The 15,776-nt window shown below is 51.2% G+C and overlaps 1 protein-coding gene across 1 annotated transcript; it reads right to left on the bottom strand.

Moving 5' to 3' along the window:
* Window positions 1-14,458: 14,458 nt before the first annotated feature.
* On the bottom strand, window positions 14,459-15,304 carry LOC137361823 (probable G-protein coupled receptor 139; the record flags this gene model as incomplete). The annotated part of the gene is made up of 1 exon (XM_068026436.1): window positions 14,459-15,304. A coding segment is annotated over one exon (846 nt), but the record flags the coding sequence as incomplete, so codon positions are not given.
* Window positions 15,305-15,776: the final 472 nt, after the last annotated feature.

Genomic DNA, 15,776 nt, shown 5'->3' with positions numbered 1-15,776 from the left:
TTGCATTGGCTATTTCCTGGTGTGTGAGTGGGAGTTAATTCCACTCCAGCTGGTATTAATAGAGGCCTAGATTGATTTGGCACTTTCCTGGTGTGTGAGTGGGGCTCAGAACCACTCCAGCTGGGATTGAAAGAGGTCTGGACTGAATTCGCTCTTTCCGGGTGAGTGAATGTGGTTCAGTACCAGTCCAGCTGCTTTTCATGGAGGTCTGGTTGGAAGTTGCTCTTTACTGGTGTGTGAGGGGGCTCAGTACCATTCCAGCTGGTATTAATAGAGGCCTGGATTGAATTGGCACTTTCTGGTCTGTGTGTGGGGCTCAGTACCATTACAACTGGTTAAATAGAGGCCTGGTATGAACTGTCCCTTTCCTGCTCTGTGTGTGGGACTCAGTCGCACTTCAGCTGGTATTATAGAGGTCTGGATTGAATTGGCTCTTTCTGGGTGGGTGAATGGGGCTCAGTCCCACTCCAGATGGTATTAATAGAGGCCTGGAATGAACTGTCCCTTTCCTGCTGTGTGTGTGGGACTCAGTCGCACTTCAGCTGGTATTATAGTGGTCTGGACTGGATTGGCTCTTTCTGGGTGGGTGAATGGGGCTCAGTCCCACTCCAGATGGTATTAATAGAGGCCTGGAATGAACTGTCCCTTTCCTGCTGTGTGCTTGGCGCTCAGTCGCACTCCAGCTGGTATTATAGAGGTCTGGATTGAATTGGCTCTTAACTGATGTGTGAGTGAGACTCAGTACCACTCCAGCTGGTATTAATAGAGGTCGGGATTGAATTGGCTCTTTCCTGGTGTGTGATTGGGACTCCGAACCACTCCAGCTGGTATTCATAGGGTTGGGATTGAATTGGCTGTTTCCTGGTGTGTGACTGGGGCTCAATACCATTCCAGCTGATATTTATAGCTGTTTGGAATGAGCTGTCTCATTTCTGTTGTGTAAGTGGGATTCAGTCCCACTCCAAATGTTATTAATAGAGGCCTGGATTGATTTGGCACTTTCCTGGTGTGTGATTGGGACTCAGTACCACTCCAGCTGGTATTAATAGGGTTGGGATTGAATTGGCTCTTTCCTGGTGTGTGATTGGGACTCCGAACCACTCCAGCTGGTATTCATAGAGGCCTCGATTGAATTGGCTCTTTACTGATGTGTGAGTGGGACTCAGTCCCACTCCAGCTGCTATTAATAGAGGTCAGGATTGAATTGGCTCTTAACTGGTGTGTGAGTGGGATTCAGTACCACTCCATCTGGTATTAATAGAGGTCGGTATTGAATTGGCTCTTAACTGGTGTGTGAGTGGGACTCAGTACCATTCCAGCCTGTATTAATAGGGTTGGGATTGAATTGGCTCTTTTTAGTGTGTGTGTGGGACTCAGTACCACTCCAGCTGGTATTAATAGAGGCTTGGATTGAATTGGCTCTTGCTGGTGCCTGAGGGGGGCTCAGTACCATCCTGCTGGTATTATTAGAGGTCTGGATGGAATGGTCTCTTTCCAGGTGTGTCCGTGAGAATCAGTATCACTCCAGCTGGTATTAATAGAGGCCTAGAATGAATTGGCTCTTTCTGGTGTGTGAGTGGGACACAGTGCCAGAACACCCGGTGTTAATAGAGTCCTGGAATGAACTGTCTCTTCTCTGCTGTGTGAGTGGGTTTCAGTCCCACTCCAAACGTTATTAATAGAGGCCTGCATTGAATTGGCTCTCTCCTGGTGTGTGATTGGGACTCAGTTCCACTCCAGCTGGAATTAATAATAGCCTGATTGAATTGGCTCTTTCTGGTGCGTGTGTGGGACTCAGTACCACTCCAGCTGGTATTAATAGAGGTCTGGATTGAATTGGCTCTTTTCTGTTGTGTGAGTGGGACTCAGTACCACTCCAGCTGGTATGAATAGAGACCTGGATTGAATTGTCTCTTTCCTGGAGTGTGAGTGGTGATCAGTACCACTCCAAATGTTATTAATAGAGGCCTGAATTGAATTGTCTCTTTCCTGGTGTGTGAGTGGGGCTCAGTACCTCTCCAGCTGGTATTAATAGATGTCTGGATTGAATTGGCTGTTTCCTGGTGTGTGACTGAGACTCAGTACCAATCCTGCTGGTATTAATAGAGGCCTGGATTGAACTGGCCCTTTCTCGTGTGTGCGTGGGACTCAGTCGCAGTTCAGCTGGTATTATAGATGTCTAGATTGAATTGTCTGTTTCCTGGTGTGTGAGTGGGGCTCAGTACCACTCCAGCTGGTATTAATAGATGTCTGGATTGAATTGGTTGTTTCCTGGTGTGTGACTGAGACTCAGTACCAATCCTGCTGGTATTAATATAGGTCTGGATGGAATTGACTCTTTCCTGGAGTGTGCATGAGACTCAGTACCACTCCAGCTGGTATTAATAGAGGCCTGGATAGAATTGGCTCTTTCCTGGTGTGTGAGTGGGGCTCAGTACAACTCCAGCTGGTATTAAATTAGCCTGGATTGATTTTGCCCTTTCCTGGTGTGTGAGTGGGGCTCATTCCACTCCAACTGGTATTAATAGAGATCTGTATTGAATTGGCTCTTTCCTGGTGTGTGAGTGGGACTCAGTACCACTCCAGCTGGTATTAATAGAGGCCTGGATTGAATTGGCTCTTTGCTGGGGAGTGAGTGGGGATCTGTACCACTCCAGCTGGTATCAATAGCGGTCTGGTTTCAATTGGCTCTTTCCTGGTGTGTGAGTGGGAATCAGAACCACTCCAGCTGGTATTAATAGAGGCCTGGATTGAATTGTCTCTTTCCTGGTGTGTGAGTGGGACTCAGTCTCACTTCAGCTGGTATTATAGATATCTGGATTGATCTGGCTCTTTCATGGTGTGTGAGTGGGGTTCAGTGCAACTCCAGCTGGTATTAATAGAGGTCTGGATTGAATTGGCTCTTTCCTTGTGTGTGAGTGGGACTCAGTTCCACTCCAGCTGGTATTAATAGAACCCTGGATTGAATTGGCTCTTTCTGGTATCTGAGTGGGACTCAGTACCATTCCAGCTGCTATTAATAGAGATCTGGGTTGAATTGGCTCTTTCCTGGTGTGTGAGTCGGGATCAGTACCACTGCAGCTGGTATTAATAGAAGCCTGGATTGAATTTGCTCTTTCCTGGTGTGTGAGTGGGACTCAGTACCACTCCAGCTAGTATTGATAGAGGCCTGAATTGAATTGGCTCTTTCCCGGTTTGTGCGTGGGACTCAGTACCACTCCAGCTGGTAATAATGGAGAACAGGATTGATTTGGCTCATTCTGGTGTGTGAGTGAGACTCAGTGCCATTCCAGCTGGTATTAATAGAGGCCTGTAATGAACTGTCTCTTCCCTGGTGTGTGAATCGGACTCAGTCCCGCTCCAGCTGGTATTAATAATGGCCAGGAATGAATTGGTTCTTTCCTGGTGTGTGAGTTGGGTTCAGTTTCACTCCAGCTGGTATTAATAGAGGCCTGGATTGAACTGGTTCTTTCCTGGTATGTGAGTGGGACTCAGTACCACTCCAGCTGGTATTAATAAAGGTTTGGATTGAATTGCTGCTTTTCTGCCATGTGCGTGAGACTCAGTAGCACTCCCAGCAGATATTAATAAAGGTTTGCATTGAATTGGCTCTTTTCTGTGTGTGCGTGAGACTCAGTACCACTCCCAGCAGATATTAATAAAGGTCTGGATTGAATTGGCACTTTTCTAGTGTGTGCGTGAGCCTCAGTACCACTCCAGCAGATATTAATAGATGTCTGGATTGAATTGGTTCTTTCCTGGTGTGTGAGTGGGCCTCAGTGCCACACCAGCTGGTATTAATAAAAGCTTTGCTTGAGTTGGCTTTCTGCTGGTGTGTGCGTGAGACTCAGTACCACTCCAGATGCTATTAATAGATGTCTGGATTGAATTGGCTCTTTCCTGGTGTGTGAGTGGGCCTCAGTCCACAACAGCTGGTATTAATAGACGCCTGGATTGAACTGGCTCTGTCCTGGTGTGTGAGTGCGACTCAGTACCACTCCAGCTGGTATTTAAAGAGGTCTGGATTGCATTGGCTCTTTCCTGGTGTGTGAGTGAGACTCAGTACCATTCCAGCTGGTAATAATGGAAGCCTCGATTGAATTGGCTCTTTCTGGTGTGTGAGTGGGACACATTACCTCTCCAGATGGTATCAATAGAGGCCTGGAATGAACTGGCTCTTGCCTGGTGTGTGAGTGGGACTCTGTACCTCAGCAGCTGGTATTTATAGAGGCCTGGATTTAAGTAGCTCTTTCCTGGTGGGTGACTGGGGTTCAGTGCCACTCCAGCTGGTATTAATAGAGGCCTGGATTGAACTTGCTCGTTCCTGATGTGTGCGTGGGACTCAGTACCACTCCAGCTGCTATTAATAGAGTCTTGGATTGAATTGGCTCTTTTTGTTGTGTGAGCGAGACTCATTACCTCTCCAGATGGTATTGTTAGAGGCCTGGATTGAACTGGGTCTTTCCTGATGTGTGCGTGGGACTCAGTACCACTCCAGCTGGTATTTATAGAGGCCTGGAATGTACTGGCTCTTCCCTGCTGTTTGAGTGTGAGTTGATTCCAGTACAGCTGGTTTTAATAGAGATATGGATTGAATTGGTTCTTCCCTGGTTTGTGAGTGGGACTCAGTACCACTCCAGCTGGTATTAATGGAGATCAGGATTGAATTGGCTCTTTCTGATGTGTGAGTGAGACTCAGTACCACTCCAGCTGGTATTATTAGAGGCTTGGATTGAACTGGGTCTTTCCTGATGTGTGCGTGGCACTCAGTACCACTCCAGCTGGTATTAATAAAAGCTTTGCTTGAGTTGGCTTTCTGCTGGTGTGTGCGTGAGACTCAGTACCACTCCAGATGCTATTAATAGATGTCTGGATTGAATTGGCTCTTTCCTGGTGTGTGAGTGGGCCTCAGTCCACAACAGCTGGTATTAATAGACGCCTGGATTGAACTGGCTCTTTCCTGGTGTGTGAGTGCGACTCAGTACCACTCCAGCTGGTATTTAAAGAGGTCTGGATTGCATTGGCTCTTTCCTGGTGTGTGAGTGAGACTCAGTACCATTCCAGCTGGTAATAACGGAAGCCTCGATTGAATTGGCTCTTTCTGGTGTGTGAGTGGGACACATTACCTCTCCAGATGGTATTAATAGAGGCCTGGAATGAACTGGCTCTTGCCTGGTGTGTGAGTGGGACTCTGTACCTCAGCAGCTGGTATTTATAGAGGCCTGGATTTAAGTAGCTCTTTCCTGGTGGGTGACTGGGGTTCAGTGCCACTCCAGCTGGTATTAATAGAGGCCTGGATTGAATTGGCTCTTTCCTGCTGAATGGGTGGCACTCAGTCCCACTCCAGCTCGTATTAATAGAGGCCTGGATTGAACTGGCTCTTTCCTGATGTGTGCGTGGGACTCAGTACCACTCCAGCTAGTATTAATAGAGTCTTGGATTGAATTGGCTCTTTTTGTTGTGTGAGCGAGACTCAGTACCACTCCAGCTGGTATTATTAGAGGCCTGGATTGAACTGGGTCTTTCCTGATGTGTGCGTGGGACTCAGTACCGCTCCAGCTGGTATTTATAGAGGCCTGGATTGAACTGGGTCTTTCCTGATGTGTGCGTGGGACTCAGTACCGCTCCAGCTGGTATTTATAGAGGCCTGGAATGTACTGGCTCTTCCCTGGTGTGTGAGTGGGCCTCAGTGCCACACCAGCTGGTATTAATAAAAGCTTTGCTTGAGTTGGCTTTCTGCTGGTGTGTGCGTGAGACTCAGTACCACTCCAGATGCTATTAATAGATGTCTGGATTGAATTGGCTATTTCCTGGTGTGTGAGTGTGACTCAGTCCCGCTCCAGCTGGTATTAATAGACGCCAGGAATGAACTGTCCCTTTACTGCTGTGTGGGTGAACAAAGAACAAAGATAATTACAGCACAGGAACAGGCCCTTCGGCCCTCCAAGCCTGCGCCGATCCAGATCCTCTCTCTAAACATGTCGCCTATTTTCTAAGGTTCTGTATCTCTTTTCTTCCTGCCCATTCATGTATCTGTCTAGATACATCTTAAAAGACTCCATCGTGCCCGCATCTACCACCTCCGCTGGCAATGCGTTCCAGGTGCCCACCACCCTCTGCGTAAAGAACTTTCCACGCATATCCCCCCTAAACTTTTCCCCTTTCACTTTGAACTCGTGTCCTCTAGTAATTGAAACCCCCACTCTGGGAAAAAGCCTCTTGCTGTCCACCCTGTCTATACCTCTCATGATTTTGTACACCTCAATCAGGTCCCCCCTCAACCTCCGTCTTTCTAATGAAAATAATCCTAATCTACTCAACCTCTCTTCATAGCTAGCGCCCTCCATACCAGGCAACATCCTGGTGAACCTCCTCTGCACCCTCTCCAAAGCATCCACATCCTTTTGATAATGTGGCGACCAGAACTGTTCGCAGTATTCCAAATGTGGCCGAACCAAAGTCCTATACAACTGTAACATGACCTGCCAACCCTTGTACTCAATACCCCGTCCGATGATGGAAAGCATGCCGTATGCCTTCTTGACCACTCTATTTACCTGCGTGGCCACCTTCAGGGAACAGTGGACCTGAACACCCAAATCTCTCTGGACATCAATTTTCCCCAGGACTTTTCCATTTACTGTATAGTTCACTCTTGAATTGGATCTTCCAAAATGCATCACCTCGCATTTGCCCTGATTGAACTCCATCTGCCATTTCTCTGCCCAACTCTCTAATCTATCTATATTCTGCTGTATTCTCTGACAGTCCCCTTCACTATCTGCTACTCCACCAATCTTAGTGTCGTCTGCAAATTTGCTAATCAGTCCACCTATACTTTCCTCCAAATCATTAATGTATATCACAAACAACAGTGGTCCCAGCACGGATCCCTGTGGAACACCACTGGTCACACGTCTCCATTTTGAGAAACTCCCTTCTACTGCTACTCTCTGTCTCCTGTTGCCCAGCCAGTTCTTTATCCATCTAGCTAGTACACCTTGGACCCCAAGCGCCTTCACTTTCTCCATCAGCCTGCCATGGGGAACCTTATCAAACGCCTTACTGAAGTCCATGTATATGACATCGACAGCCCTTCCCTCATCAATCAACTTTGTCACTTCCTCAAAGAATTCTATTAAGTTGGTAAGACATGACCTTCCCTGCACAAAACCATGTTGCCTATCACTGATGAGCCCATTTTCTTCCAAATGGGAATAGATCCTATCCCTCAGTATCTTCTCCAGCAGCTTCCCTACCACTGACGTCAGGCTCACCGGTCTATAATTACTTGGATTATCCCTGCTACCCTTCTGAAACAAGGGGACAACATTAGCAATTCTCCAGTCCTCCGGGACCTCACCCGTGTTTAAGGATGCTGCAAAGATATCTGTTAAGGCCCCAGCTATTTCCTCTCTCGCTTCCCTCAGTAACCTGGGATAGATCCCATCCGGACCTGGGGACTTGTCCACCTTAATGCCCTTTAGAATACCCAACACTTCCTCCCTCCTTATGCCGACTTGACCTAGAGTAATCAAACATCTGTTCCTAACCTCAACATCCGTCATGTCCCTCTTCTCGGTGAATACCGATGCAAAGTACTCGTTTAGAATCTCACCCATTTTCTCTGAGTCCAAGCATAACATTCCTCCTTTGTCCTTGAGTGGGCCAATCCTTTCTCTAGATACCCTCTTTCTCCTTATATATGAATAAAAGGCTTTGGGATTTTCCTTAACCCTGTTTGCTAAAGATATTTCATGACTCAGTACCACTCCACCTGGTGTTAATAGAGGCCTGGAATGAAATGGCTCTTTCCTGCTGTGTGATTGTGGCTCAGCACCACTCCAGCTGGTATTAATAGAGGCCTGGAATGAAATGGCTCTTTCCTGGTGTTTGAGTGAGGTTCAGTTTCACTCCAGCTGGTATTAATAGTGGCCTGGATTGAACTGGCTCTTTCCTGTTTTGTGAGTGGGACTCAGTCTCACTCCAGCTCGTATTAATAGAGTCTTGGATTAAACTGGCTCTTTTTTTTTGTGTGAGCGATTCTCAGTACCACTCCAGCTGGTATTATTAGAGGCCTGGATTGAACTGGGTCTTTCCTGATGTTTGCGTGGGACTCAGTGCCACTCCAGCTTGTATTTATTGAGGCCTGGAATGTACTGGCTCTTCCCTGGTGTTTGAGTGTGAGTTGATTCCAGTACAGCTGGTTTTAATAGAGGCCTGGATTGAATTGTCTCTTTTCTGGTGTATGAGTGGGGCTCAATACCACTCCAACTGGTACTAATATTGGTCTGGATTGAATTGGCTATTTCCGGTTGTGTGTGTGGGTCTCAGTACCACTCCAGCTGGTATTAATAGAGATCAGGATTGAATTGACTCTTTCCTGGTGTGTGCGTGGGACTCAGTTCCACTCCAGCTGTTACGAACAGAGGTCTGGATTGTATTGACTCGTTCCTGGTGTGTGTGTGGGACTCAGTTCCACTCCAGCTGGTATTAATAGATGTCTGGATTGAATTGGCTCTTTCCTCGTGTGAGTGGGCCTCAGTCCACAACAGCTGGTATTAATAGACGCCTGGATTGAACTGGCTCTTTCCTGGTATGTGAGTGGGACTCAGTACCACTCCAGCTGGTCCTAATAAAGGTTTGCATTGAATTGGCTCTTTTCAGGTGTCTGCGTGAGACGCAGTACCACTCCAGCTGGTATTGAATGAGGTCTGGATTGCATTGGCTCTTTCCTGGTGTGTGAGTGAGACTCAGTACCATTCCAGCTGGTATTAATGGAAGCCTCGATTGAATTTGCTCTTTCTGGTGTGTGAGTGGGACTCAGTACCACTCCATCTGGTATTAATAGAGGTCTGTATTTAATTGGCTCATTCCTGGTGTGTGAGTGGGACTCTGTACCTCTCCAGCTGGTATTTATAGAGGCCTGGATTTAAGTGGCTCTTTCCTGGTGTGTGACTGGGGTTCAGTTCCACTCCAGCTGGTATTAATAGAGGCCTGGATTGAATTGGCTCTTTCCTGCTGAATGGGTGGGACTCTGTCCCACTCCAGCTCGTATTAATAGAGGCCTGGATTGAATTGGCTCTTTCCTGCTGAATGGGTGGGACTCTGTCCCACTCCAGCTCGTATTAATAGAGGCCTGGATTGAACTGGCTCTTTCCTGATGTGTGCGTGGGACTCAGTACCACTCCAGCTGGTATGAATAGAGTCTTGGATTGAATTGGCTCTTTTTGTTGTGTGAGCGAGACTCAGTACCACTCCAACTGGTATTCATAGATGTCTGGATTCAATTGGCTCTTTCCTGGTGTGTGTGGGATTCAGTACCACTCCAGCTGGTATTAGTAGAGGCCTGGAATGAATTTCCTTTTTCCTGGTGTGTGTGTGTGGGATTCAGTACCACTCCAGCTGGTATTAATATAGGCTCTGATTCAATTGGCTCTTTCTTGGTGTGTGAGTGGGGCTCAGTACCACTCCAGCTGGTATCAATAGAGGCCTGGATTGAATTGGCTCTTCCCTCGTGTGTGAGTGGGACTCAGTATCACTCCAGCTGGTATTAATATAGGCTCGAATTCAATTGGCTGTTTCCTGGTGTGTGAGTTGCACTCAGTACCACTCCAGCTGGTTTTAACATAGGCCACTTCGATCTGATGACATGCACTGTTGTCTGTTTGATGTCACCTGCACAGAAGCCATTTTAAGCGACATGTGCTGAGGCCATTTTAAATGATATGCACTGTGGTCTGTTTGAATTATGAGTAATCCACGGGGATCATTTTCAATGTTTTCTGTCCAGGGCAGTGAATGTAACAGATTATAAATGAGAATAAAGACTCATAAAGGATAATAAATCACAGACAATCATAAAGATTATAAAGATTTACAAAGTGAGAGGAAGAATTATAAGCAGTATATAAAGGACAGTAAATGTTTATAAATTATTATAAAGAATTATCAATAATTATCAGGATTCTTTTTGTTTGAAAGGGATTATAAAAGAATCAGGAAGATTCAGACCCCACCCACACTCCCGTCACCCTGGAAACAGACCCCGCCCCCACTCCCCGTCACCCTGCTAACAGACCCCGCTCCCACTCCTCCGTCACCCTGGTAACAGACCCCGTCCCACTCCTCCGTCACCCTGGTAACAGACCCCGCCACCACTCCCCGTCACCCTGGAAACAGACCCCGCCCCCGCTCCCAGTCACTCTGGAAACAGACCCCGCCTCCACTCCCCATCACCCTGGAAACAGACACCACACCCACTCCCCATCACCCTGGAAACAGACCCCGCCCCCACTCCCCATCACCCTGGTAACAGACCCCGCCCCCACTCCCCGTCACCCTGGTAACAGACCCCGTCCCACCCTCGTCACCCTGGTAACAGACCCCGCCACCACTCCTGGTCACCCTGGAAACAGACTCCGCTCCCACTCTGGTCACACTGGAAACAGACCCCACCCCCACACCTCTGTCACCCTGGTAACAGACCCCGCCCCCACTGTCGCCACACTGGTAACAGACCGCGCCCCCACTCTCCGTCACCATGGTAACATACCCCGCCCCCACTCCCCGTCACCCTGGTAACAGACCCCGTCCCACCCTCGTCACCCTGGTAACAGACCCCGCCACCACTCCTGGTCACCCTGGAAACAGACTCCGCTCCCACTCTGGTCACACTGGAAACAGACCCCACCCCCACACCTCTGTCACCCTGGTAACAGACCCCGCCCCCACTGTCGCCACACTGGTAACAGACCGCGCCCCCACTCTCCGTCACCATGGTAACAGACCCCGCCCCCACTCCCCGTCACCCTGGAAACAGACTCCGCTCCCACTCTCGTCTCACTGGAAACAGACCACGCCCTAACACCTCCGTCGCCCTGTTAACAGACCCCGCCCCCGCTCTCATCACACTGGAAACAGACCCCACCCCCACACCTCTGTCACCCTGGAAACAGACCCCGCCCCCGCTCTCATCACACTGGAAACAGACCCCGCTCCCACTCTCGTAACCCTGGTAACAGATCCCGCCCTCACACCTCTGTCACCCTGGAAACAGACCCCACCCCCACACCTCTGTCACCACGGAAACAGACCCCGCCCCCGCTCTCATCACACTGGAAACAGACCCCACCCCCACACCTCTGTCACCCTGGAAACAGACCCCGCCCCCACTCTCGCCACGCTGGTAACAGACCGCGTCCCCACTCGCAGTCACCATGGTAACAGACCCCGCCTCCACTCCCCATCACCCTGGAATCAGACGCCACCCCCACTCCCTGTCACCCTGGAAACAGATCCCGCCTCCACTCCCCATCACCCTGGAAACAGACGCCACCCCCACTCCCTGTCACTCTGGAAACAGACCCCGCCTCCACTCCCCATCTCCCTGGAAACAGACGCCACACCCACTCCCCGTCACTCTGGAAACAGACCCCGCCTCCACTCTCCGTCACTCTGGAAACAGACCACGCCTCCACTCCCTGTCACCCTGGAAACAGACGCCACCCCCACTCCCTGTCACTCTGGAAACAGACCACGCCTCCACTCCCTGTCACCCTGGAAACAGACGCCACCCCCACTCCCTGTCACCCTGGAAACAGACCACGCCTCCACTCCCCGTCACTCTGGTAACAGACCACGCCTCCACTCCCTGTCACCCTGGAAACAGATCCCGCCTCCAGTCCCCATCACCCTGGAAACAGACACCACACCCACTCCCCGTCACTCTGGAAACAGACCCCGCCTCCACTCCTCGTCACCTTGGAAATAGACCCCGACCCGCTCCCAGTCACTCTGGAAACAGACCACGCCTCCACTCCCCGTCACCCTGGAAACAGACACCACCTCCACTCCCCGTCACCCTGGAAACAGACCCCGCCCCCGCTCCCAGTCACTCTGGAAACAGATCCCGCCTCCACTCCCCGTCACCCTGGAAACAGACCCCGCCCCCGCTCCCAGTCACCCTGGAAACAGATCCCGCCCCCACTCTCGCCACGCTGGTAACAGACCGCGCCCCCACTCGCCGTCACCATGGTAACAGACCCCGCCTCCACTCCCAATCACCCTGGAAACAGATGCCACCCCCACTCCCTGTCACTCTGGATACAGACCACGCCTCCACTCCCTGTCACCCTGGAAACAGACCACGCCTTCACTCCCTGTCACCCTGGAAACAGACGTCACCCCCACTCCCTGTCACCCTGGAAACAGATCCCGCCTCCAGTCCCCGTCACCCTGGAAACAGACGCCACCCCCACTCCCTGTCACCCTGGAAACAGACGCCACCCCCCATCCCTGTCACTCTGGAAACAGACCCCGCCTCCACTTCCTGTCACCCTGGAAACAGAAGCCACCCCCACTCCCTGTCACTCTGGAAACAGATCCCGCCTCCACTCCCCGTCACTCTGGAAACAGACCACGCCTCCACTCCCCGTCACCCTGGAAACAGACGCCACACCCACTCCCCGTCACTCTGGAAACAGACCCCGCCTGCACTCTCCGTCACTCTGGAAACAGACCACGCCTCCACTCCCTGTCACCCTGGAAACAGACGCCACCCCCACTCCCTGTCACTCTGGAAACAGACCACGCCTCCACTCCCTGTCACCCTGGAAACAGACGCCACCCCCACTCCCTGTCACCCTGGAAACAGACCACGCCTCCACTCCCCGTCACTCTGGTAACAGACCACGCCTCCACTCCCTGTCACCCTGGAAACAGATCCCGCCTCCAGTCCCCATCACCCTGGAAACAGACACCACACCCACTCCCCGTCACTCTGGAAACAGACCCCGCCTCCACTCCCCGTCACCTTGGAAATAGACCCCGACCCGCTCCCAGTCACTCTGGAAACAGACCACGCCTCCACTCCCCGTCACCCTGGAAACAGACACCACCTCCACTCCCCGTCACCCTGGAAACAGACCCCGCCCCCGCTCCCAGTCACTCTGGAAACAGATCCCGCCTCCACTCCCCGTCACCCTGGAAACAGACCCCGCCCCCGCTCCCAGTCACACTGGAAACAGATCCCGCCCCCACTCTCGCCACGCTGGTAACAGACCGCGCCCCCACTCGCCGTCACCATGGTAACAGACCCCGCCTCCACTCCCAATCACCCTGGAAACAGATGCCACCCCCACTCCCTGTCACTCTGGATACAGACCACGCCTCCACTCCCTGTCACCCTGGAAACAGACCACGCCTTCACTCCCTGTCACCCTGGAAACAGACGTCACCCCCACTCCCTGTCACCCTGGAAACAGATCCCGCCTCCAGTCCCCGTCACCCTGGAAACAGACGCCACCCCCACTCCCTGTCACCCTGGAAACAGACGCCACCCCCACTCCCTGTCACTCTGGAAACAGACCCCACCTCCACTCCCTGTCACCCTGGAAACAGACGCCACCCCCACTCCCTGTCACTCTGGAAACAGACCCCGCCTCCACTCCCCGTCACTCTGGAAACAGACCACGCCTCCACTCCCCGTCACCCTGGAAACAGACGCCACCCCCACTCCCTGTCACTCTGGAAACAGACCACACCTCCACTCCCCGTCACCCTGAAAACAGACGCCACCCCCACTCCCTGTCACCCTGGAAACAGACCACGCTTCCACTCCCCGTCACTCTGGAAACAGACCACGCCTCCGCACCCCGTCACCCTGGAAACAGACGCCACACCCACTCCCTGTCACCCTGGAAACAGACGCCACCCCCACTCCCTGTCACTCTGGAAACAGACCACGCCTCCACACCCCGTCACCCTGGAAACAGACGCCACCCCCACTCCCTGTCACCCTGGAAACAGACGCCACCCCCACTCCCTGTCACCCTGGAAACAGACGCCACCCCCACTCCCTGTCACCCTGGAAACAGACCCCGCCTCCACTTCCCATCACCCTGGAAACAGACCCCGCCTCAACTCTCCTTCACCCTGGAAAAATCCCCGCCCCCACTCCTCCATCACTCTGGAAACAGGCCCAGCCACCGCACCGTCACCGTGCTGACTGGCCCCGCTCCTGCTCTGGCTCCATGATGAGAGACCACGCCCCCGCTCAGTTCCCATGGTACAGGCCCCGCCTCCGCTCAGTCTCCATGGTGACAGGCTCCGCCCCGCTCTGTCTCCATGGTGAGAGGCCCTGCCCCCGCTCGGTCTCCGTAGTGTCAGGACCCTCCCCCGCTCTGTCTCCATGGTGACAGTCCCCTCCCCCGCTCTGTCTCCGTGGTGACAGTCCCCTCCCCCGCTCTGTCTCCATGGTGACAGTCCCCTCCCCCCGCTCTGTCTCCATGGTGACAGTCCCCTCCCCCGCTCTGTCTCCATGGTGACAGTCCCCTCCCCCGCTCTGTCTCCATGGTGACAGTCCCCTCCCCCGCTCTGTCTCCATGGTGACAGTCCCCTCCCCCTCCTCTAATTATTGAATTAATTTAACAATTGTATTAAAGGGATATTTCAGCACATTCTTCACCTGCTCTCTGAACTGAGTCTGGGTCACGGCGTAAATCACAGTGTTTGTGGAGCAGCTCAGGAGCTGGAGCATGAAGGACAATTCCTGCAGAAAATCAGGGAGATAAACAGACTGATAACCCAAATACCACATCCGGTTCCATATCGAAAACACCATTAACAGGGCCCACAACAGCATGAAATTACCAGAGATAACTAACAGTAAAATGATAGATTTCCTTCGACTCTCCATCTCGGGGTCTCTGTGACTCTCCCCACTGCTGTGAGCCCGGAGTCTCCTGCGTCCTCTGCTGCTCACTAAAATGTGTCTGACGGTGAGAGCGTTGAGCAGCAGAATCAGCACAAATGGGATGACCGGGGTTAGAATGTTGTGGAGGAACTCGATTGTTCCCCAGACACGAGAGACATGAACATCTATTGCTACAGAACAAAACCAGGGATCGTTCCTCAGCGAATACCAACCCGTGAACATAAAATACCAGGTGATGTTCTTTAAACAGCTCAGCACACTCACTGTTCCCACAACCACAGCACATGTTTTCTCACTGCAATATTTACTTTTCAGATTCTGACAACAAATGGCCACAAATCGATCAAAGGTGAAAGTGACGGTGAACCAGACAGAACAGTCTGTGACTGTGTAAAGCAGGACGGCGTGGATATTACACACGGGGATGGACAACAGGAACAGAAACTGTTCATAATAAACAATGGGAATGTGTCTCAATATCAGGTCCAGGATAATGACCAGTAGATCCGCCGCTGACATGGCCACCAGGTACCGAGTGACACATTTGGAGAGACCGCACTTTCCCCGAGACAGGATCCCAATCGTCAGCAAGTTAACTGTGAGGAAGGGAAAAAACAGAGAAATTAGACATCAGACTGGAGCAATGTTACCAGATCTGTGTATGTGTGTGAGTGTCAGAAATAAACAGAGAAATTAGACATCAGACTGGAGCAATGTTACCAGATCAGTGTATGTGTGTGAGTGTCAGAAATAAACAGAGAAATTAGACATCAGACTGGAGCAATGTTACCGGATATGTGTATGTGTGTGAGTGTCAGAAATAAACAGAGAAATTAGACATCAGACTGGAGCAATGTTACCGGATCTGTGTATGTGTGTGAGTGTCAGAAATAAACAGAGAAATTAGACATCAGACTGGAGCAATGTTACCAGATCTGTGTATGTGTGTGAGTGTCAGAAATAAACAGAGAAATTAGACATCAGACTGGAGCAATGTTACCAGATCTGTGTATGTGTGTGAGTGTCAGAAATAAACAGAGAAATTAGACATCAGACTGGA

Source organism: Heterodontus francisci, unplaced genomic scaffold (assembly GCF_036365525.1).
Source record: "Heterodontus francisci isolate sHetFra1 unplaced genomic scaffold, sHetFra1.hap1 HAP1_SCAFFOLD_430, whole genome shotgun sequence".
Lineage (NCBI taxonomy): Eukaryota > Metazoa > Chordata > Chondrichthyes > Heterodontiformes > Heterodontidae > Heterodontus > Heterodontus francisci.
The sequence above is the reverse complement of the archived record's forward strand: the minus strand, read 5'-3'. Positions and strand labels throughout refer to the sequence as shown.